The 18,999-nt window shown below is 34.0% G+C and overlaps 1 protein-coding gene across 1 annotated transcript; it reads right to left on the reverse strand.

Annotated features, from left to right (window-relative positions):
- Positions 1 to 934: 934 nt before the first annotated feature.
- On the reverse strand, positions 935 to 18,567 carry LOC100925202 (transmembrane protease serine 12-like). The gene is made up of 5 exons (XM_031937897.1): positions 18,371 to 18,567; positions 15,874 to 16,069; positions 11,714 to 11,985; positions 7,958 to 8,100; positions 935 to 1,460 (listed from the first exon to the last, which is right to left on the reverse strand). The coding sequence occupies exons 1-5, from the start codon at positions 18,483 to 18,485 to the stop codon at positions 1,209 to 1,211; spliced, it is 978 nt and encodes a 325-aa protein (XP_031793757.1). The 5' UTR covers positions 18,486 to 18,567; the 3' UTR covers positions 935 to 1,208.
- Between the last annotated feature and the right edge of the window lie 432 nt (positions 18,568 to 18,999).

Consider the following 18,999-nt stretch of genomic DNA (forward strand, 5'->3'; position numbering starts at 1 on the left):
CTTGAGCCTCTAATGGGGCACTTGAGCTATATATCTGTTGTGCCTTGTAATTCTTACTATAGGACCAGTGCATTTTCTTTTTCTAGCTTTCACTTTTTTGGATAGGATCTTTTATTCTTATTCAAAATTCCTCATTTGTTACTTGTTACAGCTTGCTCACACTGATCATAAGGCCTTTCCATTGCTTTTGTTTTCAAATCTTTTGAGATTATCGTGTTCAAAGTTATGTAGCCAAGTAACTATGCAAGCAAGGTTCCCTTTTTCCTTGGAGAAGTATGGAAATTTCAGTATTTTTATGTACCTTCTCTCATCCTTCTCTTCTTTAATTCCAGCCAAAACTCCAAAAAGGAGTATCTGGAAAATTTCATCAACCAGGGAGAATTCTTTTCAATTTAGGGAGAGAAAATACTAGGTGAGAGAATGGAACAAACTCTAGGGGCTTGACATTACAAAGCAGCTTTCCCTATGAATCTATATTGATGTTCCCTTCTATTTTGAGAGAATCTTTGGGAAAGTCTTGTTAAATTATTTGAGGTCCTCAACATAGAGAAAACCAAAGGAATGGAATAGGGATAAATCCAGGTCACAAAGTCAGCAAAAAATGTACAGTAAATTGGCAGTACTTCTTGAGCAAATCTCTCTCCTCTTAGAGGATGTTGAAATCAAAGCTTGGATAATTCTGACAATTGTATTAAGTTACTATCTGAAATTAAAATAATGAGTAAACATTTATCTTTTAAATATGACTTGGAAATCTCAAAACAATAGTCTCAAAATTTATAAATTATGAAATGATATTGTAAAAAGTAAAACCTTAATTTTAAGAAAATTCCTAAAAATATTCAAATAAATTTCATAAAAATATTTTAAAATAAGCAACTATAATTTTCATTACAGATACTTTAAATTATTGTTTTTATTATAAAGAACATACATAGCATGTTTGATATAAATACTGGGAAAGGTATTCTTTAATAATAAACTATTATTATGACATTATAAAACATCCAATATGCTTACACATGGAAAGGATGTGATTTAATATTAAATTTTGAAATAAACCTTTTATAAACAACAAAAATTGTTGACATGAAAACTTGAGGACAGTTCATTTACCAAAGAATGAATAATTATCAAGTTTGTCCAGTATAGAGATGAAAAAGGACAGATTAATTACAAAATGAAATTACTGTAACCTTAGTGCTGATTTATATATCCAGTAGTAGAATGATGAAGATCACAATTAGAATTGTCTTTCCTTGTACAATTTTTATTTTATCTGTGTCTTCAGCTGCTGCCAGAAGCAATATGTTGTTCACCCACATTTTGTAGAATTGCACCCCAGTATAAACTCCAGGAAAAGATTTTTTGCCACAATTAGATCCAAAACTGGTAATTCCCATTAGGAAATATCTTTTAGACTCTGGAATATAGCACATTAAAGGTCCACCACTGTCACCCTATAAAAAAAAAAAAAAAAAAGGAAAGAGAAGAAAAGACCCCCCCAATGACATCAATAATTTTTCAAGTATTCTGTAAGTCATAAAAAATTGCAATATTATACTTGATATCTATATTATTAAAGCACACATTTTAAATTTATTTCCAACATGTAAATACTCATAGTAATGCTGCTCAATTTTCCTACTATGTATACAGTTCTACTTTCTCTTTCATTGGGTAGAATATGCAGGTGATTGGACTTAATTTTTATAACATTATTTATATAGAACTATGTTATACTTTACCATTACTTGACCTTGCTTTCTCCTTCTTAATATCTAAGTCAGTTGGTTAATTCTTTTTGTATCCACATCAGTTGCTTTGATAATCCTTTTCCCTCAATAAAATTGTTTCTCTTTGTGTCTTAAGAATTTCATTCTTAAGGGAAAGGGACCTGTATGTGCACGAATGTTTGTGGCAGCCCTTTTTGTAGTGGCTAGAAACTGGAAACTGAATGGATGTCCATCAGTTGGAGAATGGCTGAATAAATTGTGGTATATGAAAATTTGGAATATTCTGTTCTGGAAATGACCAACAGGATGATTTCAGAAAGGCCTGGAGAGACTTAACGAACTGATGCTGAGTGAAATGAGCAGGACCAGGAGATCATTATACTTCAACAACAATACTAGATGATGACCAGTTCTGATGGATCAGGCCATCCTAGCAACAAGATCAACCAAATCATTTCTAATGAGCAGTAATGAACTGAACCAATATCCCAGAAAAAGAACTCTGGGGATGACTAAAACCATTACATGAATTCCCAATCCCTATATTTATCACACCTGCATTTTTGATTTCCTTCACAAGCTAATTGTCAATAATTCAAGTCTGATTCTTTTTGTACAGCAAAATAATTTTTAGTCATGTATCTTATTATGTATCTAAGTTATATTTTAATATATTTAACATCTACTGGTCATCCTGCCATTTAGGGAGGGGTGGGGGTAAGAGGTGAAAAATTGGAACAAGAGGTTTGGATTGTTAATCTGTAAAGTTACCCATGTATATATCCTGTAAATAAAGGCTATTAAATTAAAAAAAAAAAAAAAAAAAAAAAAAGAATTTCATTCTTGAAAGTACTCCATTTCTAAAACTAATAAACTTCTCTTATAAAATGCTAAGCCATAGGATCCTACCTATTCTTTCTCTGAGTTCTTTGATATTTGCTCTCCAAAAAATCTAGGGTACATGTCATAATATCCTCATTTCCTCACTTTTTTTTTTTTACATTTTTTATTATACAAAACATATGCATAGGTAATTTTTCAACATTGATCCTTGCAAAAATTTCTGTTTCAACTTTTCCCCTCCTTCCCTCCACCCCTTCTCTTAGATGGCAGGTAGTTCCACTCACATTTGTTCTTAGAAATAGCAAAAGATATTCTAGAAAAAAATGATAACAAAAAATTTCCTTTTCAAAAGGAAATTGCCTCATAGAAAAGGGGGGGAAAGCAAGTAGAAAAAAAACCTGTTCCAACATAATGGATATGTATGCTATATATATATATATATATATATATATAAAAACTCAATTTGTGATTTTAATGATATGAGAGGTTGAGGAATCTTGAGATTCTGGAAATTTTCTGAAACATATTATCCTTAGACTAGTTGTCTGATCTGTTGAGAAGTGATTTGGTCACAATCACATAGTCAGTGTTAACAGCAACACTTGAACCCAGGTCTTCATGCTTCTGAGACCAATTTTCTACTCATAATGCTATGCCACAATGAGAATATGAAGACAAGACATCAAATGAAAATTTTTTAAAATACCCAATGAATTAACATCAACAGTGCCCCATAATACAAAGGCGGAACTACTATAAAGCTAATTTCATTGATGATAATAAGGATTGTAAATAAAAAAGGGGAAAATTTAATATTAGAAAGGAAACATTTGACCAGTTTTTTTTATTTTAAAAAGATAAGATGATAATGAAACTCAGTAACTTATCCATGAATGCTGTAAAAATATATAGTTTCACTAAGAAATGGAATTGTCCTGAAAGAAGACAAAATATTAGAAGCAACAGAAAAATCAGTAAATCTAGTTCAAAAATATGTAACTAGAATAAAATTTTATAACTTCACCATCATTATATTAGGGCAGCTAGGTGAAGCAGTTGATAGTGTTGGGCTTGAAATGACTAAGTCTCATCTCCCTGAGCAGCTTCAGTCATTCATTAGTTGTGAGACCCTGGGCAAGTTACTTAACCCTGGTTTGCCTCAATTTCCTCATCTGTAAATATGAGTTGGAGAAGGAAATGACAAAAACACTCCAGTATCTTGCCCAAAAAACCCAAAAAACCCAAATGAGTCACAAAAAGTTAAACACAACATCTCTGTTAAGGTTGTAACTCCACTGAGCTTCCAGCTTTCCTCCACTCCACTCAGTCATGTAGTTAAACTCTAGAGCTTTATCTCTGTTGGACATAGTGTCTTCTGTCAAATGAGTTGCTCAACTGCAAAGTACCATTGCTGATGGAGTAATAGGAAGACAGAGAAATCTCCTCATCCTTCCTGTGATATTCAGGAAGAGTCACAAGGAAAAAAAAAATTGGTTCTTCTATGACTTATTTTTTTCTTTATTGTCAAAAATGAATCTCTTCTGAGAGCTTGCTCGTGATTTTTAAATCCACCAGTAAGGCAATAATTAGCTACCCTGTAATTTCATTAGCTTAACTGAGGAACTTCAGGAGTAAAGAAGTATAAGCACTTCTCTAACTTTCTTTAAATCTGTCCATCAAAACCTGAAAGGGGTGGACTCTTATACAAAGTCTGAATGAGCCACTACAGGCTTCTCACTCTTTACAATCTACAAATACAACTATTGAAAGTCTGAAAAGAGCAAAACTTTGTTATTTTGTTGTATCTGTCCTGCCTGTCAAGTACCTGAAATTTCATCAGTTGGATTATGTGGGAGAGAGGAACTCAATTGATCAAGGATTTCCTGATGAGTACCTATTCCACATACATGTTCATCAAAACCTATAGCACAACAACAGAGAAGCAACTTTGTAAAATCAGCCAAGAAAAAACAAACACCATAACATATCACCCAATGGCCAATTAAATCATCCAGTAATTTTCTCCCAACATGAAGGAGAAATAAAAAAACAAAAACAAAAACTATAAGAACTACTGTAAGTTGAGAGGAAAAGGGTTTCATTTTAAGATCAGCTTCTCAGTCAAATACTATTCTTCTTTAAGGCAAAAGACAACTACCATCAAAATTCTGAGTATACTTACAGAAATGAACTGTGGTGAGCCTTTGAAAAATGAATCATATACAAAGACAACAATTGCAACAAAATAGGGAAGACGTGAATTGTAAAACTATGAATGATTAATCTATGCATTTACAGATTGAGTCCTGTTAGGGGATATTTCATTCAACCCCCTAATTTTACAGATGAGGAAACTGACTACAGAGAAGTGAAGTTATAAGATCACCTTATAACCACCCATAAAAGCTAGAGATGGCTGGTTTCATTTACAGCTTCTCCTCCTTGCCACAATCCTCCTTGCCAACCCCATTCACAAATTATTGAAGGACCTTATTTACTATGAAGCTCTAGGAAAGCAAAGATATATTTACTTTTTTGTTTAGAGTTTTTTAATCAATACTTAAGTGACACCTGATTAGAATCCATAAAAATAAAAAATAAGAGATGCAAAGTGTTAAAGACCATGCCTAAGTGCATTGTAAGAGGCAGGTCAATTCTCCAAGAACCTCCACAGTGGTCAACATCTGAAGGAGTTGCAAAGCAGCCTTTCCTAACACAGGTGTTGCTTGTGGACTGGGAAAATTAATTGGAGGGAAAGGAGAGAAGAGAGAAAGGAGAGAGGAGAGAAAGGAAAGAAGAGGGAATGAGACAGAGGAGAGAAGTTAGACAACACAATGGTCTCTCTGTGGGGAGGTCAGAGAATAACAATTGCCTCTCAAGTCTCCTTGAGTGATTCATCACCATCATGCTCTCACAAGAAGAGAAGAAAAGGTCTACTAGAGGTAAAGCAAAGTTACATATTGTGTTCCCAACAGTAAAGTATTCACAATCACATGAAAGAATGCTCCAAATCATCAATAATAAGAGAAGTACAAATCAGAAAAAAACACCTCACTCTGCAAATTGGCCAAGAGGACCAAAAAATGCCATTACCTAATGTTGGAGTGTTTGTGGAATGATAACCACACTAATCATTGTTGGTGGCATTATGGAATAATAAAATCATTGGGGAAAACAATTTGAAATTATTCAAATAAAGTGACTAAAATGTCTATACCCCTTGAACCAGAGACTCCAAGGGCTCATACCCCAAGGAAGCTATCAATAAAATAAAAATCTCCCCTACATCACAAAATATGTATAGTAGCACTTATTGCGAGTAATAGGAAGAGAAAACAAAGTAGATGACAACAATTGGGCAATGGCTAAACAAATCATGACACATGAATGTAATTAAATATTACTGTGTCATAAGAAATGATGTATGTGATGAATACAGAAAAGTGTTGGAAATATTTACATGAATTGATGCATAGTGAAGTAAACAGAGCAAAGAAAACAATACATACAGTAACTACAATAGAAATTAATGAAAAGAATCATAAACTAAAAAAATGAAAAGCAAATGTAACAAAATTATAAAGATCAAACTGGACTCTAAATGAAGCCTGTCCCAACCTATTTGCCATGGAGGTGGGAGGTCCATAAGTGCTACACATTGCATATGTTCAAATTTTTTTTCATCCATTAGCTTTGATGATTTTTTTTTTCTTCTTAAAAAAAAAAAAAAAAACCCCAAAACACTATTTGTTCTATGGGATGGTTCTTTAGGAGGAAGCAGGTGAGGAAAGCTAAGGAAAGGGATGGGAAAAAGAAAAAGAGGCTTTCAAAGATACTTTGGAATAAAAAGGAGAAAGGGATAGGAAATTTATTCTGTGTAGATGGAAAAAGGTGCTGTCCCTGCTAATGGAGAAGGCAGAGCTGCTTTGTTGTTTCAGTTTCCTCTGTCCAGATAGATAAACTTTATATTTTGCAGACACGCCAACAAAAATGACTCATCCAGGAAGCTGATACCCAAGATAAGTCAGGAAATAATAAGCTAAGTAGTATCCAGAGGAGGGCAACCGGGATATTTAAGGGCTTTGAGTCCATATAAGCATCAGTTAAAGGAACTACAGAGACCTTTGCTACCATTGAAGAATTCAAATCAACTAGTTCAAATGAGGGCAACTAGGTGGCATAGTGGATAGAACACTGGTCCTCAAGTGAGGAGGATCTGAGTTCAAATTGCATTTTAGATATGTACTAGCTGTGTGACCCTGGGCAAGTCACTTAACCCTGCCTCAGTTTCTTCATCTGTAAAATGAGCCAAACAAAGAAATAGTAAACCACTTTTCTATAAGAAATGATCAGCAGGATGATTTCAGAGAGGCCTGGAGAAATTTACATGAACTAATACTGAGTGAAATGAAATGAATCAGGAGAACATTTTACACAATAACAATAAGATTATATGATTATCAGTTCTGATGGACATGTTCTTTTCAACAATCAAATGGTTCAGACCAAATCCAATAGACTTGTGATGGAAACAGCCATTTGCAACCAGAGAGAGAGGACCACGGGGACTCAATATGGATCACAACATAATATTTTCACTTTTATGGTTGTTGTTTGCTTGTTTTTTTCTCATTGTTTCTTTTTGATCTGATTTTTCTTGTGCAGCACAATAAATATAGAAATATGTATAGAAGAATTGTACATGTTTAACATATATTAGATTGGTCATTGTCTAAGGGAGAGAAGGGAGGAAGGGAGGGAGAAAAATTCGAAACATAAGGTTTTGCAAGGGTGTTGAAAACTATCTTTGCATATATTTTGATAATAGAAAGCTATTATTTTAAAAAATGAAAAAAAAGATTTATGTGCTCTGATGAAATAAGCAGAACCAGGAGAATAATATACACAAGGAATGAAGAGAAAAGAAAAGGAAGTTGAATTCTGAATAAAAGGGAAAACAAAGAAGATTCTGGAGAAAAGATTAAGAAACACAACTCTTCTTTTAGATCAGAGAAATGGAGAATTTCTAGATCAGAATATTCTATTTATTGTCTCTGTAGCAGATGTTTTCACTCAAATTTTGTTTTGTTTTGGTCATAAAGAAAGGTTTTAATGGAAGAATCAGAGTGGGAGATGACTGTTTTATAAAAACATGAGGTATCAATCAATAAAATGTACTTGTTTCAAATCAGTAATGAACTATGCTAGCTTCAGGTGGGTAAGATAGACCTTAGTTGCCTACAATACTGTTTGTTAGGGAGGCTGCAGCTGAGTAAGGTTTGATTCCTGGCAAATATCAGCAAGCTTTTGTATCTCCTGAGGATCAGCAGTAGTTGTGTCATTTGACTTAATTTTAAAGGAGAGTTGTTGAGCCTCACCAAACAAGTATCAACAGTTCCATCTTCTTCTCCTGCACAAAATGAAGTGTATGGAACAATTTCATCATAGCTTTCTTCACTATTGCAGGTGTTTCGAGGAATATAATGAACTTCTGCTTCTTGCAAAATAGAAGAATATGGACCTACAACAAAGAACCACAAAACATTTGGGAAATTAGGAAGTTTGTTAATTATTCAGTCAGAACTTGTCATTCCAGACTTTCTTCCAAAGAAAAACATCAAGAGGAAAGTCCCATGTTCAACTCTACATTATATTTTTGACAATAATATAGAAAATAAATTCAGGGGTCCTCAAACTTCTAAAATAAGGGGCCAGTTCACTGTCCCTCAGACTGTTGGAGGGCCGGACTATAGTAAAAACAAGAACTTTGTTTAGTGGGCCTTTAAATAAAGAAACTTCATAGCCCTGGGTGAGGGGGATAAACGTCCTCAGCTGCTGCATCTGGCCCGAGGGCGTAGTTTGAGGACCCCTGATAGAAAAAGGGTCACCACATTCCATGGACTAATGAATGTCTCAACCAAATTTGAAATTATGCACATTTCCATCTCCATAGAACATGAAATTTAAAGCTCAATTATACAAAGATATCATCATGGTGGAGATTGGGTGAAACACTCCCAGGAGTGAGTGCTTCTCTACGAATGAGGATAGTTCCATGCAATTGGGTTTTGCCCCTTGGATTACACCTGTTACTCTGACTAGAACAAGAAAAGCAACAGAAAGGAAAGGGTAAAAAGCAGGACAATACTCAAGGCATTATTCAGGGACAGATTCCTGGTACTGTATCAAATTTAAAAATCTACAGGGAGTATCCATGGACTATACTTTTTGTCTTCACAGACACAGCTGATATTGGTAACCTTGCAAATTCAGTCTTCATGCCTAGATAAGAAGCATTTGGCACATATTGAGAAATTATTTTAAAATACTTAAAAAGAGAAGGTTGGCAAATGAATCCATAGCCTCAGACTCCTCTGAAAGTTCTGTTATATGATCTTGCCTCCTGCCATTCATTTACTTTGTATTTATTAATCTGAGTACCTAACATAAACAGTAGAAGGTAAATTCCTCAGTAGAATGTAAATTCTTCAGTAGAATGTAAATTCCTTGAATGTAAAATTCCTATTTTAAATTTTACTTGCTATCATTAGATGTAAAAATGCATATCTATATGTGTAAAATGTGTAAAATAATTCTATTTATCAGTTCTTTGGATATGAATAGCATCTTCATAGGTCTTCTGTAGTTTATTTGAATATTTATGAGTTGTCATTCCAAGTTGTTCTTAGAATATTGCTGTTGATGAGATGATTCAGGCCAGTTCTAATGGTCTTGTGATGAAAAGAGCCATCTGCACCCAGCGAGAGGACTGTGGGAATTAAGTGTAGATCACAGCATAATATTTTTTGCCATTTTTGTTTGCTTGCATTTTGTACTCTCACATTTTTTCTTTTTGATCTAATTTTTATTGTGCAACATGAGAATTGTGGAAATATGTATAGAAGAATTGCATGTTTTAACATATTGGATTGCTTGTCCTGTAGGGGAAGGAATGGGAGGAAAGGAGAGAAAAAATCTGGACACAAGATTTTGCAAGGGTGAATGTTGAAAATTATTTTTGCATATGTTTTGAAAATAAAAAGGTTTTTAAAAAAGAATATTTCTGTTATTAGCCAGTGTTTCTATTAAAGGCCTCATTTTTAAAAGTTTTAGAGAATTGACTCAACTTTATAAGACCACAAGTCATTCTCCAATTGATAAATGGTCAAAGAATGTGAACAGACAATTTTCAGATGAAGAAATTTAAGGTATTTCTAGTCATATGGAAAAATGCTAGTGATTAGAGAAATGCAAATTAAGGCAACTCTGAGGTACTATTTTATACCTCTCAGACTGGCTAAGATGACAGGAAAAGATAATAATAAATATTGGAGGGGATATGGGAAAATTGGGACACTAACTCATTGTTGGTGGAGTTATGAAATGATCTAACCATTCTGGAGAGCAATTTGCCACTATGTCCAAAGTGCTATAAAACTCTGCATACATTTTGATTCAGCAATTATCATTCCTGGGTCTGTATCCTAAAGTGATCATAAAAGAGGGAAAAGAACCCACATGTGCAAAAATGTTTGTAGCTGTTTTTTTTAGTAGTGGCAAGGAATTGGAATTTGAATGCCTATCATTGGAGAATGGTTGAATAAATTATGGTATATGAATGTAATGTAATTGTTCTATTGTTCTATATTCTGTATTGTTCTATAAAAAATGATGAGCCGATTGATTTCAGAAAGCCTGGAAAGACTTAGATGAATTGATTCTAAGTGTAAATAACAAAAGCAAGATTATGTGATGATCAACTATGATGGACTTAGCTTTTCTTTTTTTTTTTTTTTTTTAATTATAGCTTTTTATTGACAAAACATATGCATGGGTCAATATGCATTGACCCTTACATAATCTTTTGTTGCAAATTTTCCCCTTCTTCCCTCCACCCCTCCCCTAGATGGCAGGTAGTGATGAACTTAGCTTTTCTTAGCAATGAGGTAATTCAAGATAATTCCAACAGATTTGAAATGGAAAATGCCATTCATATTCAGAGAGAGACAACTGTGGAGACTAACTATGGATCAAAGTATAGTATTTTCACCTTTTTTATTTGTTTGGTTTTTTTGCTTGTTCTTTCCCCTGGATTTTTTTCCCCCTTTTTGTCTGATTTTTCTTGCATAACATAACAAATATGGAAATATGTTAAAAAGGATTGTACATGTTTAAACTATATCAGATTGCTTATTATCTTGGGGAGAGGAGAAGTGAGGGAGGAAAGGAGAAAAATTTGGAACACAAAGTCTTACAAAAATGAATAAATTGAGAAACATGAATGATATTTAAAAAGAATCAATAAAGGAAAAAATTAAAAATATTGCTGTTAGTGTATACAATATTTTCTTGGTTTTGTGCATTTTGCTCTTCATTATTTCATGCAAGTCTTTCCATCTTTTTCTAAAAATCAACCAACTCATACTTTCTTAAAGCTTATTGTTTCCTTCACAATAATACAAGTTATGCAATTTTTAAAAATCAAACCTATTATTTCATCAGTTGTGGAGAATTCCTAGTGAAAGAATTGAAATTTCTTCTATTGATACAGATCAATCCCTGCTCTGCAGCCCAGAATATGAGAGAGCAGTCTGGAGTCCTAAGAGACTGCCACTCTCCCAAGATCACACAGCAGACATCAGAGGTGATATTTTACCTCTAGTCTTCCTGACTTAATACAAGTTTAGTATTAATTTTTCCCCATTGTTGTTTATTTTACAGAAAGCAACAACTTCATTAATGATTGGTCAGTAAAATTGAATGCCTTTTCTTATGTCCATTCCTCATTTTTTTTTTTTTTTTTTTTTGGCACTGGTTGAATAGGTTTAAATTGGAATTATTGAAATAGCATGTAGTTTCTTTGCCCCTTCATACTCTCCTCTGTACACATGGCAGCATGCTATAGGAGGGTACAATAAGCTGTCTGGTCCTGTATAGCCAACAGCAGGACTAATGTGTATATCAAATGACAATCACCCCTAAAGCTTACCTTTACATTACATTCTATGTGAGGTCATATAGAGATAACGTTTGTAAATCACTGTCTCTGCTCAGCCTCAGATTTCTTCCACAGCAGCTGTCAACCAAATGAACCTGGGCAAAGGATCATTATCTTAGTAAATTACAATATTTACCTTTGTTTCTTGTTTGGCCCCAACCACTTATAAAGCATCTTGTTCTTCTGGTCAAGTTTGGCAGAAAATCAAAAAATGGTAGGCAGATAGGCTGAATATACTTATTATAATTCACTGCTTTTTTTAAATGAAAAAGTGCAATGTCATTTACATATTTTTCTGGGACAAAATGTGGATGGATAATGATTTGATCAATTTGCATTTTCTTAGATGTCTTAGGGCTTTGGAAAAGATTATTGATTCCAACAACAGCTCTCCAAACTTGGGGATCTCTGCAACAAAAAATGCTCTTGTGACACTGGTATAGTCTAAAACTTTTCATTTTTTCATCTACAGTCTTAGATTATGCAATACATCTTTTTGTTTTAAAAATTATACTAAAAGCACAAATAGAAAATAAAAAATGAAAAATTTTCACTAGTTCATATTATCATAAATTTAAGAGTTGAAAGGAACCTTAGAAACTATCTAATCCAACCTCTCATTGTTTTTCCTTAAAAAAAAAAAAAAAAAATATATATATATATATATATATATATATATATATATAATGAACTCTTTAATTTGTACCTTTTTACATCATAATACTTTCTAGCTAAAATATACTCCCTAATATTAAATCTTCCCTTATTACGAAGGAAAAATAATTCTGAGAAGATGACCAATCCTGTGACAATGTCTGACAGAGTATATAAACATTCTATAATCTCCCCGCCTCTCTACCAAAAGTAATGGAATTGTCTCCTAATAGTTTTCTGAGATAACTCCCTCAATTTATATTGGAAATGTAAGGAGATACATGTAGAGAGATTAAGTAGCCAGTTCAAGGTCACACAATGGTAGTGGCATTATATTTTCCTCCAAACCCTGCCCTTTGTTCTATACTTCTCTATTATTGGTTGAGGGTACCACCATCTTGAGGGTATCACCCATGCTTGAAACTATTCTCAACTGTGAACTTTTTTTCATCTCCTTGGAAATACTCCCCCATTTTATATACCTTATATATAAAATCAGTCCCTTAATGTCCCCAATTGTCACCTTCAACATGAATGTTTTTTATACTCATTCATTTTTCATTCATTCATTCATTCATTTTCATCCATTCATTTTTTTTTTTCACCTTTATTCTCTTTAGTCCCTAATTTCTTCCTCCTGTATAAGCACATCTAGGACTCTGATTTTAGTTTCTAAGTGTGGTGATTCAAATGGTCTTGTTGGAGAAAAATAAAAGTGAGTACTTTTAATAGTAACATTCTGTGTTGCTATATGATGATATTGGATATAGGATATACTCAGATTTTCCCTTGCTAGTTGGTTATACAAATTTTGTGTAGATATTCCCTCTTTGGTTCTAGTCCACCATATATATGCAAGTTAGGAGCACTACTTCTGGCTATATACTACTAAGGAATGCTGGGAGGTGCTTGTACAAATAAAAGAGTTCTTTAATTGACTCCTGATCTAAAGAGCTAATAGATTCAGGAGTTTGGAAATGGGAAACAACAATTGCAGAACTAAAATTTAGTAGACATACTAAAGAGATGACCCTCATTTTTTTCTTTTCCTAGTGGTTGGAAGTGTAAGCAACTGCTTTCAGCTATATCTAGAAAGGCTGGTGGGAGAACAGCAACAAACTTGTCTCTCACCTATCAGCGTATGGCTGCCTCTGTATCTTTGTGTTTTAACTTTCCTGATCTTAGAGAAATGAATATCTTAAGGTAGAATTGTCCAGGAACTAAGCTTGTGAAGTTCAAAATGCCTTAGTGTGTAAAGCTACAGTGGTAGTATCAGTATCCATTAGAATGGTAGATTTGTCTCTGACAGATATATCAAACAAGCGAAATATTAACTTTTTCTTCCACTTGTGAGTTAACTGTCTTGTATACAGTCTAAACAATAACTTGTCAGAGCTAAAATCAGAATTAACAAAATATAAGTAGAATAATAATAATAAAATGTGTTATTACTTGTTATTAATTGAAACAAACCTGAACTATTTAAATGGGAAAATTGATAATCAAAACATTAAAATGAGCATAAGAATTAACAATGATGTGATTATAATAATTTTAAACAATATAAATTAATGACCCCAACAAGAACACCAGAGTCCAGAAAATGACTTAGAAAGTATCTGATTTATTCACAAAATGAAGAATGTTGGCTATCAAAGTTCACCACACACTAGAATAAAAACTCATTTATAAAATCTTATGCTGAAGGATGGTGGACATTTATGAGCAATATTATCTAATAAAGCAGTAAGAAGCAGTGGAAAGTTTAAATAAAACTTAAAAGACATTCAACTAAACAAAGTCATATACACAGCATTTAAGAATGAAAATGAAAGGAAAACAAAACAGAAGAAAATGGGAAATATTTGTAAAAAATTATTTTAATTTTTTTTTTTTTTTTGGCAAAGGCAGTTTAAATCACTCCACTTGGACACCAAAATTAAAGGCTTAAATGTGCCTATAGGGGAAGCAGAAATGCCCTTGAAATAGATTTGGAATTGCATATATAGATTGGAAAAGTAACTGGATGAATCAAATGTATATAATGGAAATCCATGTTGGAGGATGATATAATTGGGGCTAGAGAATTGCCTCAAATTTATAAGAATACAAGTCATTCTCCATTTGATAAATGGTCAAAGAATGTGAACAGACAATTTTCAGATGAAGAAATTCAAGACATTTCTAGTCATATGGAAAAATGCTAGTGATTAGAGAAATGCAAATTAAGACAATTCTGAGGTACTACTTTACACCTCTCAGACTGGCTAAGATGACAGGAAAAGATAATAATAAAGGTTTCCCACTCAATATTAGAGATTGATATGCAAAGTATATGAAGTAGGGGAGGATTTCTAAGACACTGAAAAAAAAAATCTGACTATTAATTCTGAAAAAGATGACCAGGAAAACATCAGTAACAATGGCTTTTATGTCTATTCCTCATCTATGCAAACCTTTATGAGAATTATTTATACAATAATTGAAGATATATTCAATGAGGATTAAGTAGTTCTCTGCTAGTTGAATAGCAGAGAAAAGATATTAATCTAAGTTCTTGAATACAAAATTCAGTATTCTTTCCACTAGGTCACACTACTTGTATGCATCTTGGGAAGAAGAGGAAGAGAAAAAGAATAATTCTAAAGTACATATATTATCAGAGAAAAACTATTTTGTCACATCTAATTTGTTCCTTTGGGCTGAGTTCTAAACTCTTTGAAAAACAATTTGGCTGCTTTTTGTAGTGGCTAGAAACTGGAAAATGAATGGCTGCCCATCAATTGGAAAATGGCTGGGTAAATTGTGGTATATGAATGTTATGGAATATTATTGTTCTGTAAGAAATGACCAGCACGATGAATACAGAGAGACTTACATGAACTGATGCTAAGTGAAATGAGCAGAACCAGGATTCGACCTGTATGATTCAACAAAAATACTGTATGAGGATGTATTCTGATGGAAGTGGATTTCTTTGACAAAGAGAAGATCTAATTCAGTTGCAATTGATCAATGATGGACAAAATCAGCTACACCCAGAGAAGGAACACGGAAATGAATGTAAACTGTTTGCATTTTTGTTTTTCTTCACAGGTTATTTTTACCTTCTGAATCCAATTCTTTTTGTGCAACAAGAGAACTGTTCGGTTCTGCACACATATATCATATCTAGGCTATATTATAACATATTTAACATGTATAAGACTGCCTGCCATCTAGGGAAGGGGTTGGAGGGAGGGAAGGGAAAAGTTGGAACAGAAGTGAGTGCAAGGGATAAGGTAAAAAAAATTATCCATGCATATGTACTGTCAATAAAAAGTTATAATAAAAAAAAAAGAAAAACAATTTGGCTGGTGAGTTCATAGTATTTCTCCTTTAGCCTTCAGAGTAGCATTAGTTACAGAAAACAACTAGAAGAAAATTATTTGCCAAGATGTGAAAGCAGTGACCAGAAGAACTTTAATGGAAAGAAATCTTGAACTTAATCTACATTAGAGCTTCTGCAGTCCTGCTATTAAGTCCTGGTATGAATTTCAGCTAGTCCGTTCGTATCTCTGAGCCTTTTTCCTTGACTGAAAAATACAAATATGTATGCAGCCTACCTCACTGCTGAAATAGGACATAATGCTGAATACATACCTATAATTTTCGAGGCAATGGGCAGCAGTGATAATCCACTTGTTTTTAATTAAGGATCCCCCACAAAAATGTGTAGAGTAGTTAGCATATATAACCTGCAAGCTAACTATCCAAGGCCATGATCCAGACTGAGCCTGGTGACCTCCTATAATTCGAGATTCTTCTAAGTCATTTTTCAGTGGTACTCTTCCACATTCTAGAAATAGAAATGACAGAAATCATTATTTATCTAAAATCAACTATGATTTATTTTTATTTTCCAAATTGTTCTTAATTACCCCATCCCCCCAACTGCTGAGTACACAAGTTAGTATTCTTCAAAATGTGGGCCAGGTACCTCCAATAGGCTATAGCATGATCCCAAATAATAACCAACCTGAGACTGGGAATACATTCTAATATACTTTATAACCAGTCATGGATCTTGGGAATGAGTTAGGAATTGTTACTTGATAAATTAATGACCTTGTGCTTTGGTTAAGAAGCATTCATATCTGACAGTAACTTAAGAATACTTTCAGATTTTTACAATTTCCAAATTTACTTTTAGATCTAAACATTTTAATTCTTTGGCTGGAGTTTTATTGCATTAATGTGTTGTTGTTGTTCAATCATTTTAGTCGTGTCTGATTTTTTGTAACCTGGATTTTCTTGGTAAAAGTACTGGAATAGTTTGCCATTTCCTTCTCCAGCTCATTTTACAGGTGAGGAAATGGAAGCAGACAGAGTTAAATGACTTATCCAGGGTCACAAAGGTAGTATCTTGAAGCTTCATTTGAACTTAGGTCCTCCTGACTCCAAGCCTGGTACTCTATCTATTGCATCAGCTAGCAATTATTAAAAAATGCATTAATGTAATCATCTTCAAACTTAATTATTAAAAGAAAAAATTCAGGACAACCTCCCACCTTCTAGTTCCCTGTTATGTGCTATATTTTCTCTTTAGAACATAAGCTCCCGATTTGAAACTATACTCAAAAAATTATCAAATTGTGCATACCCTTTGATCCACACAGTGTTACTACTGGACTCATATCCCAAAGAGATCTTAAAGAAGGGAAAGGGACCTGTATGTGCAAGAATGTTTGTGGCAGCCCTCTTTGTAGTGGCCAGAAACTGGAAACTAAGTGGATGTTCATCAATTGGAGAATGGCTGAATAAAATGAGGTATATGAATATTATGAAATATTATTGTTCTATAAGAAATGACCAGCAGGATGATTTCAGAAAGGCCTGGAGAGACTTACACGAACTGATGCTGAGTGAAATGAACAGAACCAGGAGATCATTATCTACTTCAAAAACAATACTATATGATGATCAATTCTGATGGACGTGGCCAGCTCCAGCAATGAGATGAATCAAATCAGCTCTAATAGAGCAGTGATGACTTGAACCAGCTACACCCAGCGAAAGAACTCTGGGAAATGAGTGTGAACCACTACATAGAATTCCAAATCCCTCTATTTTTGTCTGCCTGCATTGTAAACTATTTCAAAGTCTGATTCTTCTTGTGCAGCAAAATAACTGTATGGACATGTATGGATATTGTATTTAACATATACTTTAACATATTTAACATGTATTGGTCTACCTGCCATCTGGGGAAGGGGGTGAGGGGAAGGAGAAGAAAAATTGGAACAAAAGGTTTTGCAATTGTCAATGCTGAAAAATTACCCATGCATATATCTTGTAAATAAAAAGCTATAATAAAAAAAGAGAAAAAAAAGAACATAAGCTCCTAAAAAGTTTCTTTTAATTAAAAAATAACAAGAAGGAGAAGAATGTAAGTAAGCTCCTTGGGGAGGTAATGTCCTTTTTGCTTGTAACAGTTATTTTGAGCCCTTGGCAGAATGCCTGGCACAAAGTAAGCATTTAATAGCTTGATGTAAGCTTATGTAGCTTAACACATTTATCAGCAGTAGCATTTTCAGACTTTGTATTTATAATCCTTAATTTAAGGATATAATCCTTAATAATATATAATACATTGGAGATGGTAGACAGAAAATACATATGAAAAGTTTTTTTTCTTTTAAAACGCAACAAGGAAAAATAAAATAAAAAACCTTAGAAGGAAGCTCAATACCTTCCCTCTCTTATGCCTCAGTTTCCTCATTTGTAAAATATGGAATTTATGATCTAAACACCAACATTCCCAGTGTTATCTTTGTGATTTCTGGCTGAAAACGCTGGAGCACCCTTTTAGTTTTTGGCACAAAGTGCAACGTGCCAAATGATAATTTACAGGGATGCTGAGGCAGGTATTTTCCAAAAAGAGACTACAGCTGAAGTTTATACGGTGTTTTCCCGATTAAATCCTACAGCCGCTTTACAGAGCGGAAATCTGAGGTTTATGGTCACTTTAAGTGTCAAAGGCTGAATTTTAATCCGGCTCTTCCAGTCTCAGTTCATTCGTCTAAGTGCCTTTGCCTCCCTCAGCAGAGATAGACACCTCCATCTTTCCCAGTTCCTCCAAGGAGAAAAAGGTCCTTACTCTTGTTAAAGACCGACACCTGATGGTGAGGAGAAGCAAACACAACCCCTGCTAACCACAGAGCGACGCCCAGAAAAATCAGCCTCATTTTCTTGCGGTTTCCGACCTTGACCATGGCACTGAGAACTAGCTGGAGGGGGCCGGGGTGACAGCCGCAGAGGCAGCAGTTGACCTTCGGAGGCTGCGGGGTGGGCGCGCGTGGACAGCTGCAGGGAGGCTGGGCACTGCCCACGAGTGGGATTGCCAAAAAACACGCTCTCTCCACTCAATCTCCATTTATAAAATGGGTTATTTCATAGATGGCGCTGCCTATAAAGGGTCTACAAACAAGAGTTTCTATCGAAAACCTATGAATTTAAAAAGACTTTATTCTTTTTGTGTATGATGACTTTTCTATCTCAAAAAGAAAGTCTAACCCCCAGTCCCCCAAACATGGAACTTTTTCCCTTTCAAATGAAATGACCTCTTCATCTTCAGATGAAAAACCAAATTGTGCTGGATTAAACTCTTCCTGATTTCCTCAGTAAATAAGTCTACATCCTAGATTCTAGGGTCTAGACCAAATTTCTAGATGTCTTACTACACAGGTGCACCAAAATTTCTACATGAGTTCCTATACTTTAGGTAAT

The sequence above is a fragment of the Sarcophilus harrisii genome, chromosome 5 (genome assembly GCF_902635505.1).
Source record: "Sarcophilus harrisii chromosome 5, mSarHar1.11, whole genome shotgun sequence".
Lineage (NCBI taxonomy): Eukaryota > Metazoa > Chordata > Mammalia > Dasyuromorphia > Dasyuridae > Sarcophilus > Sarcophilus harrisii.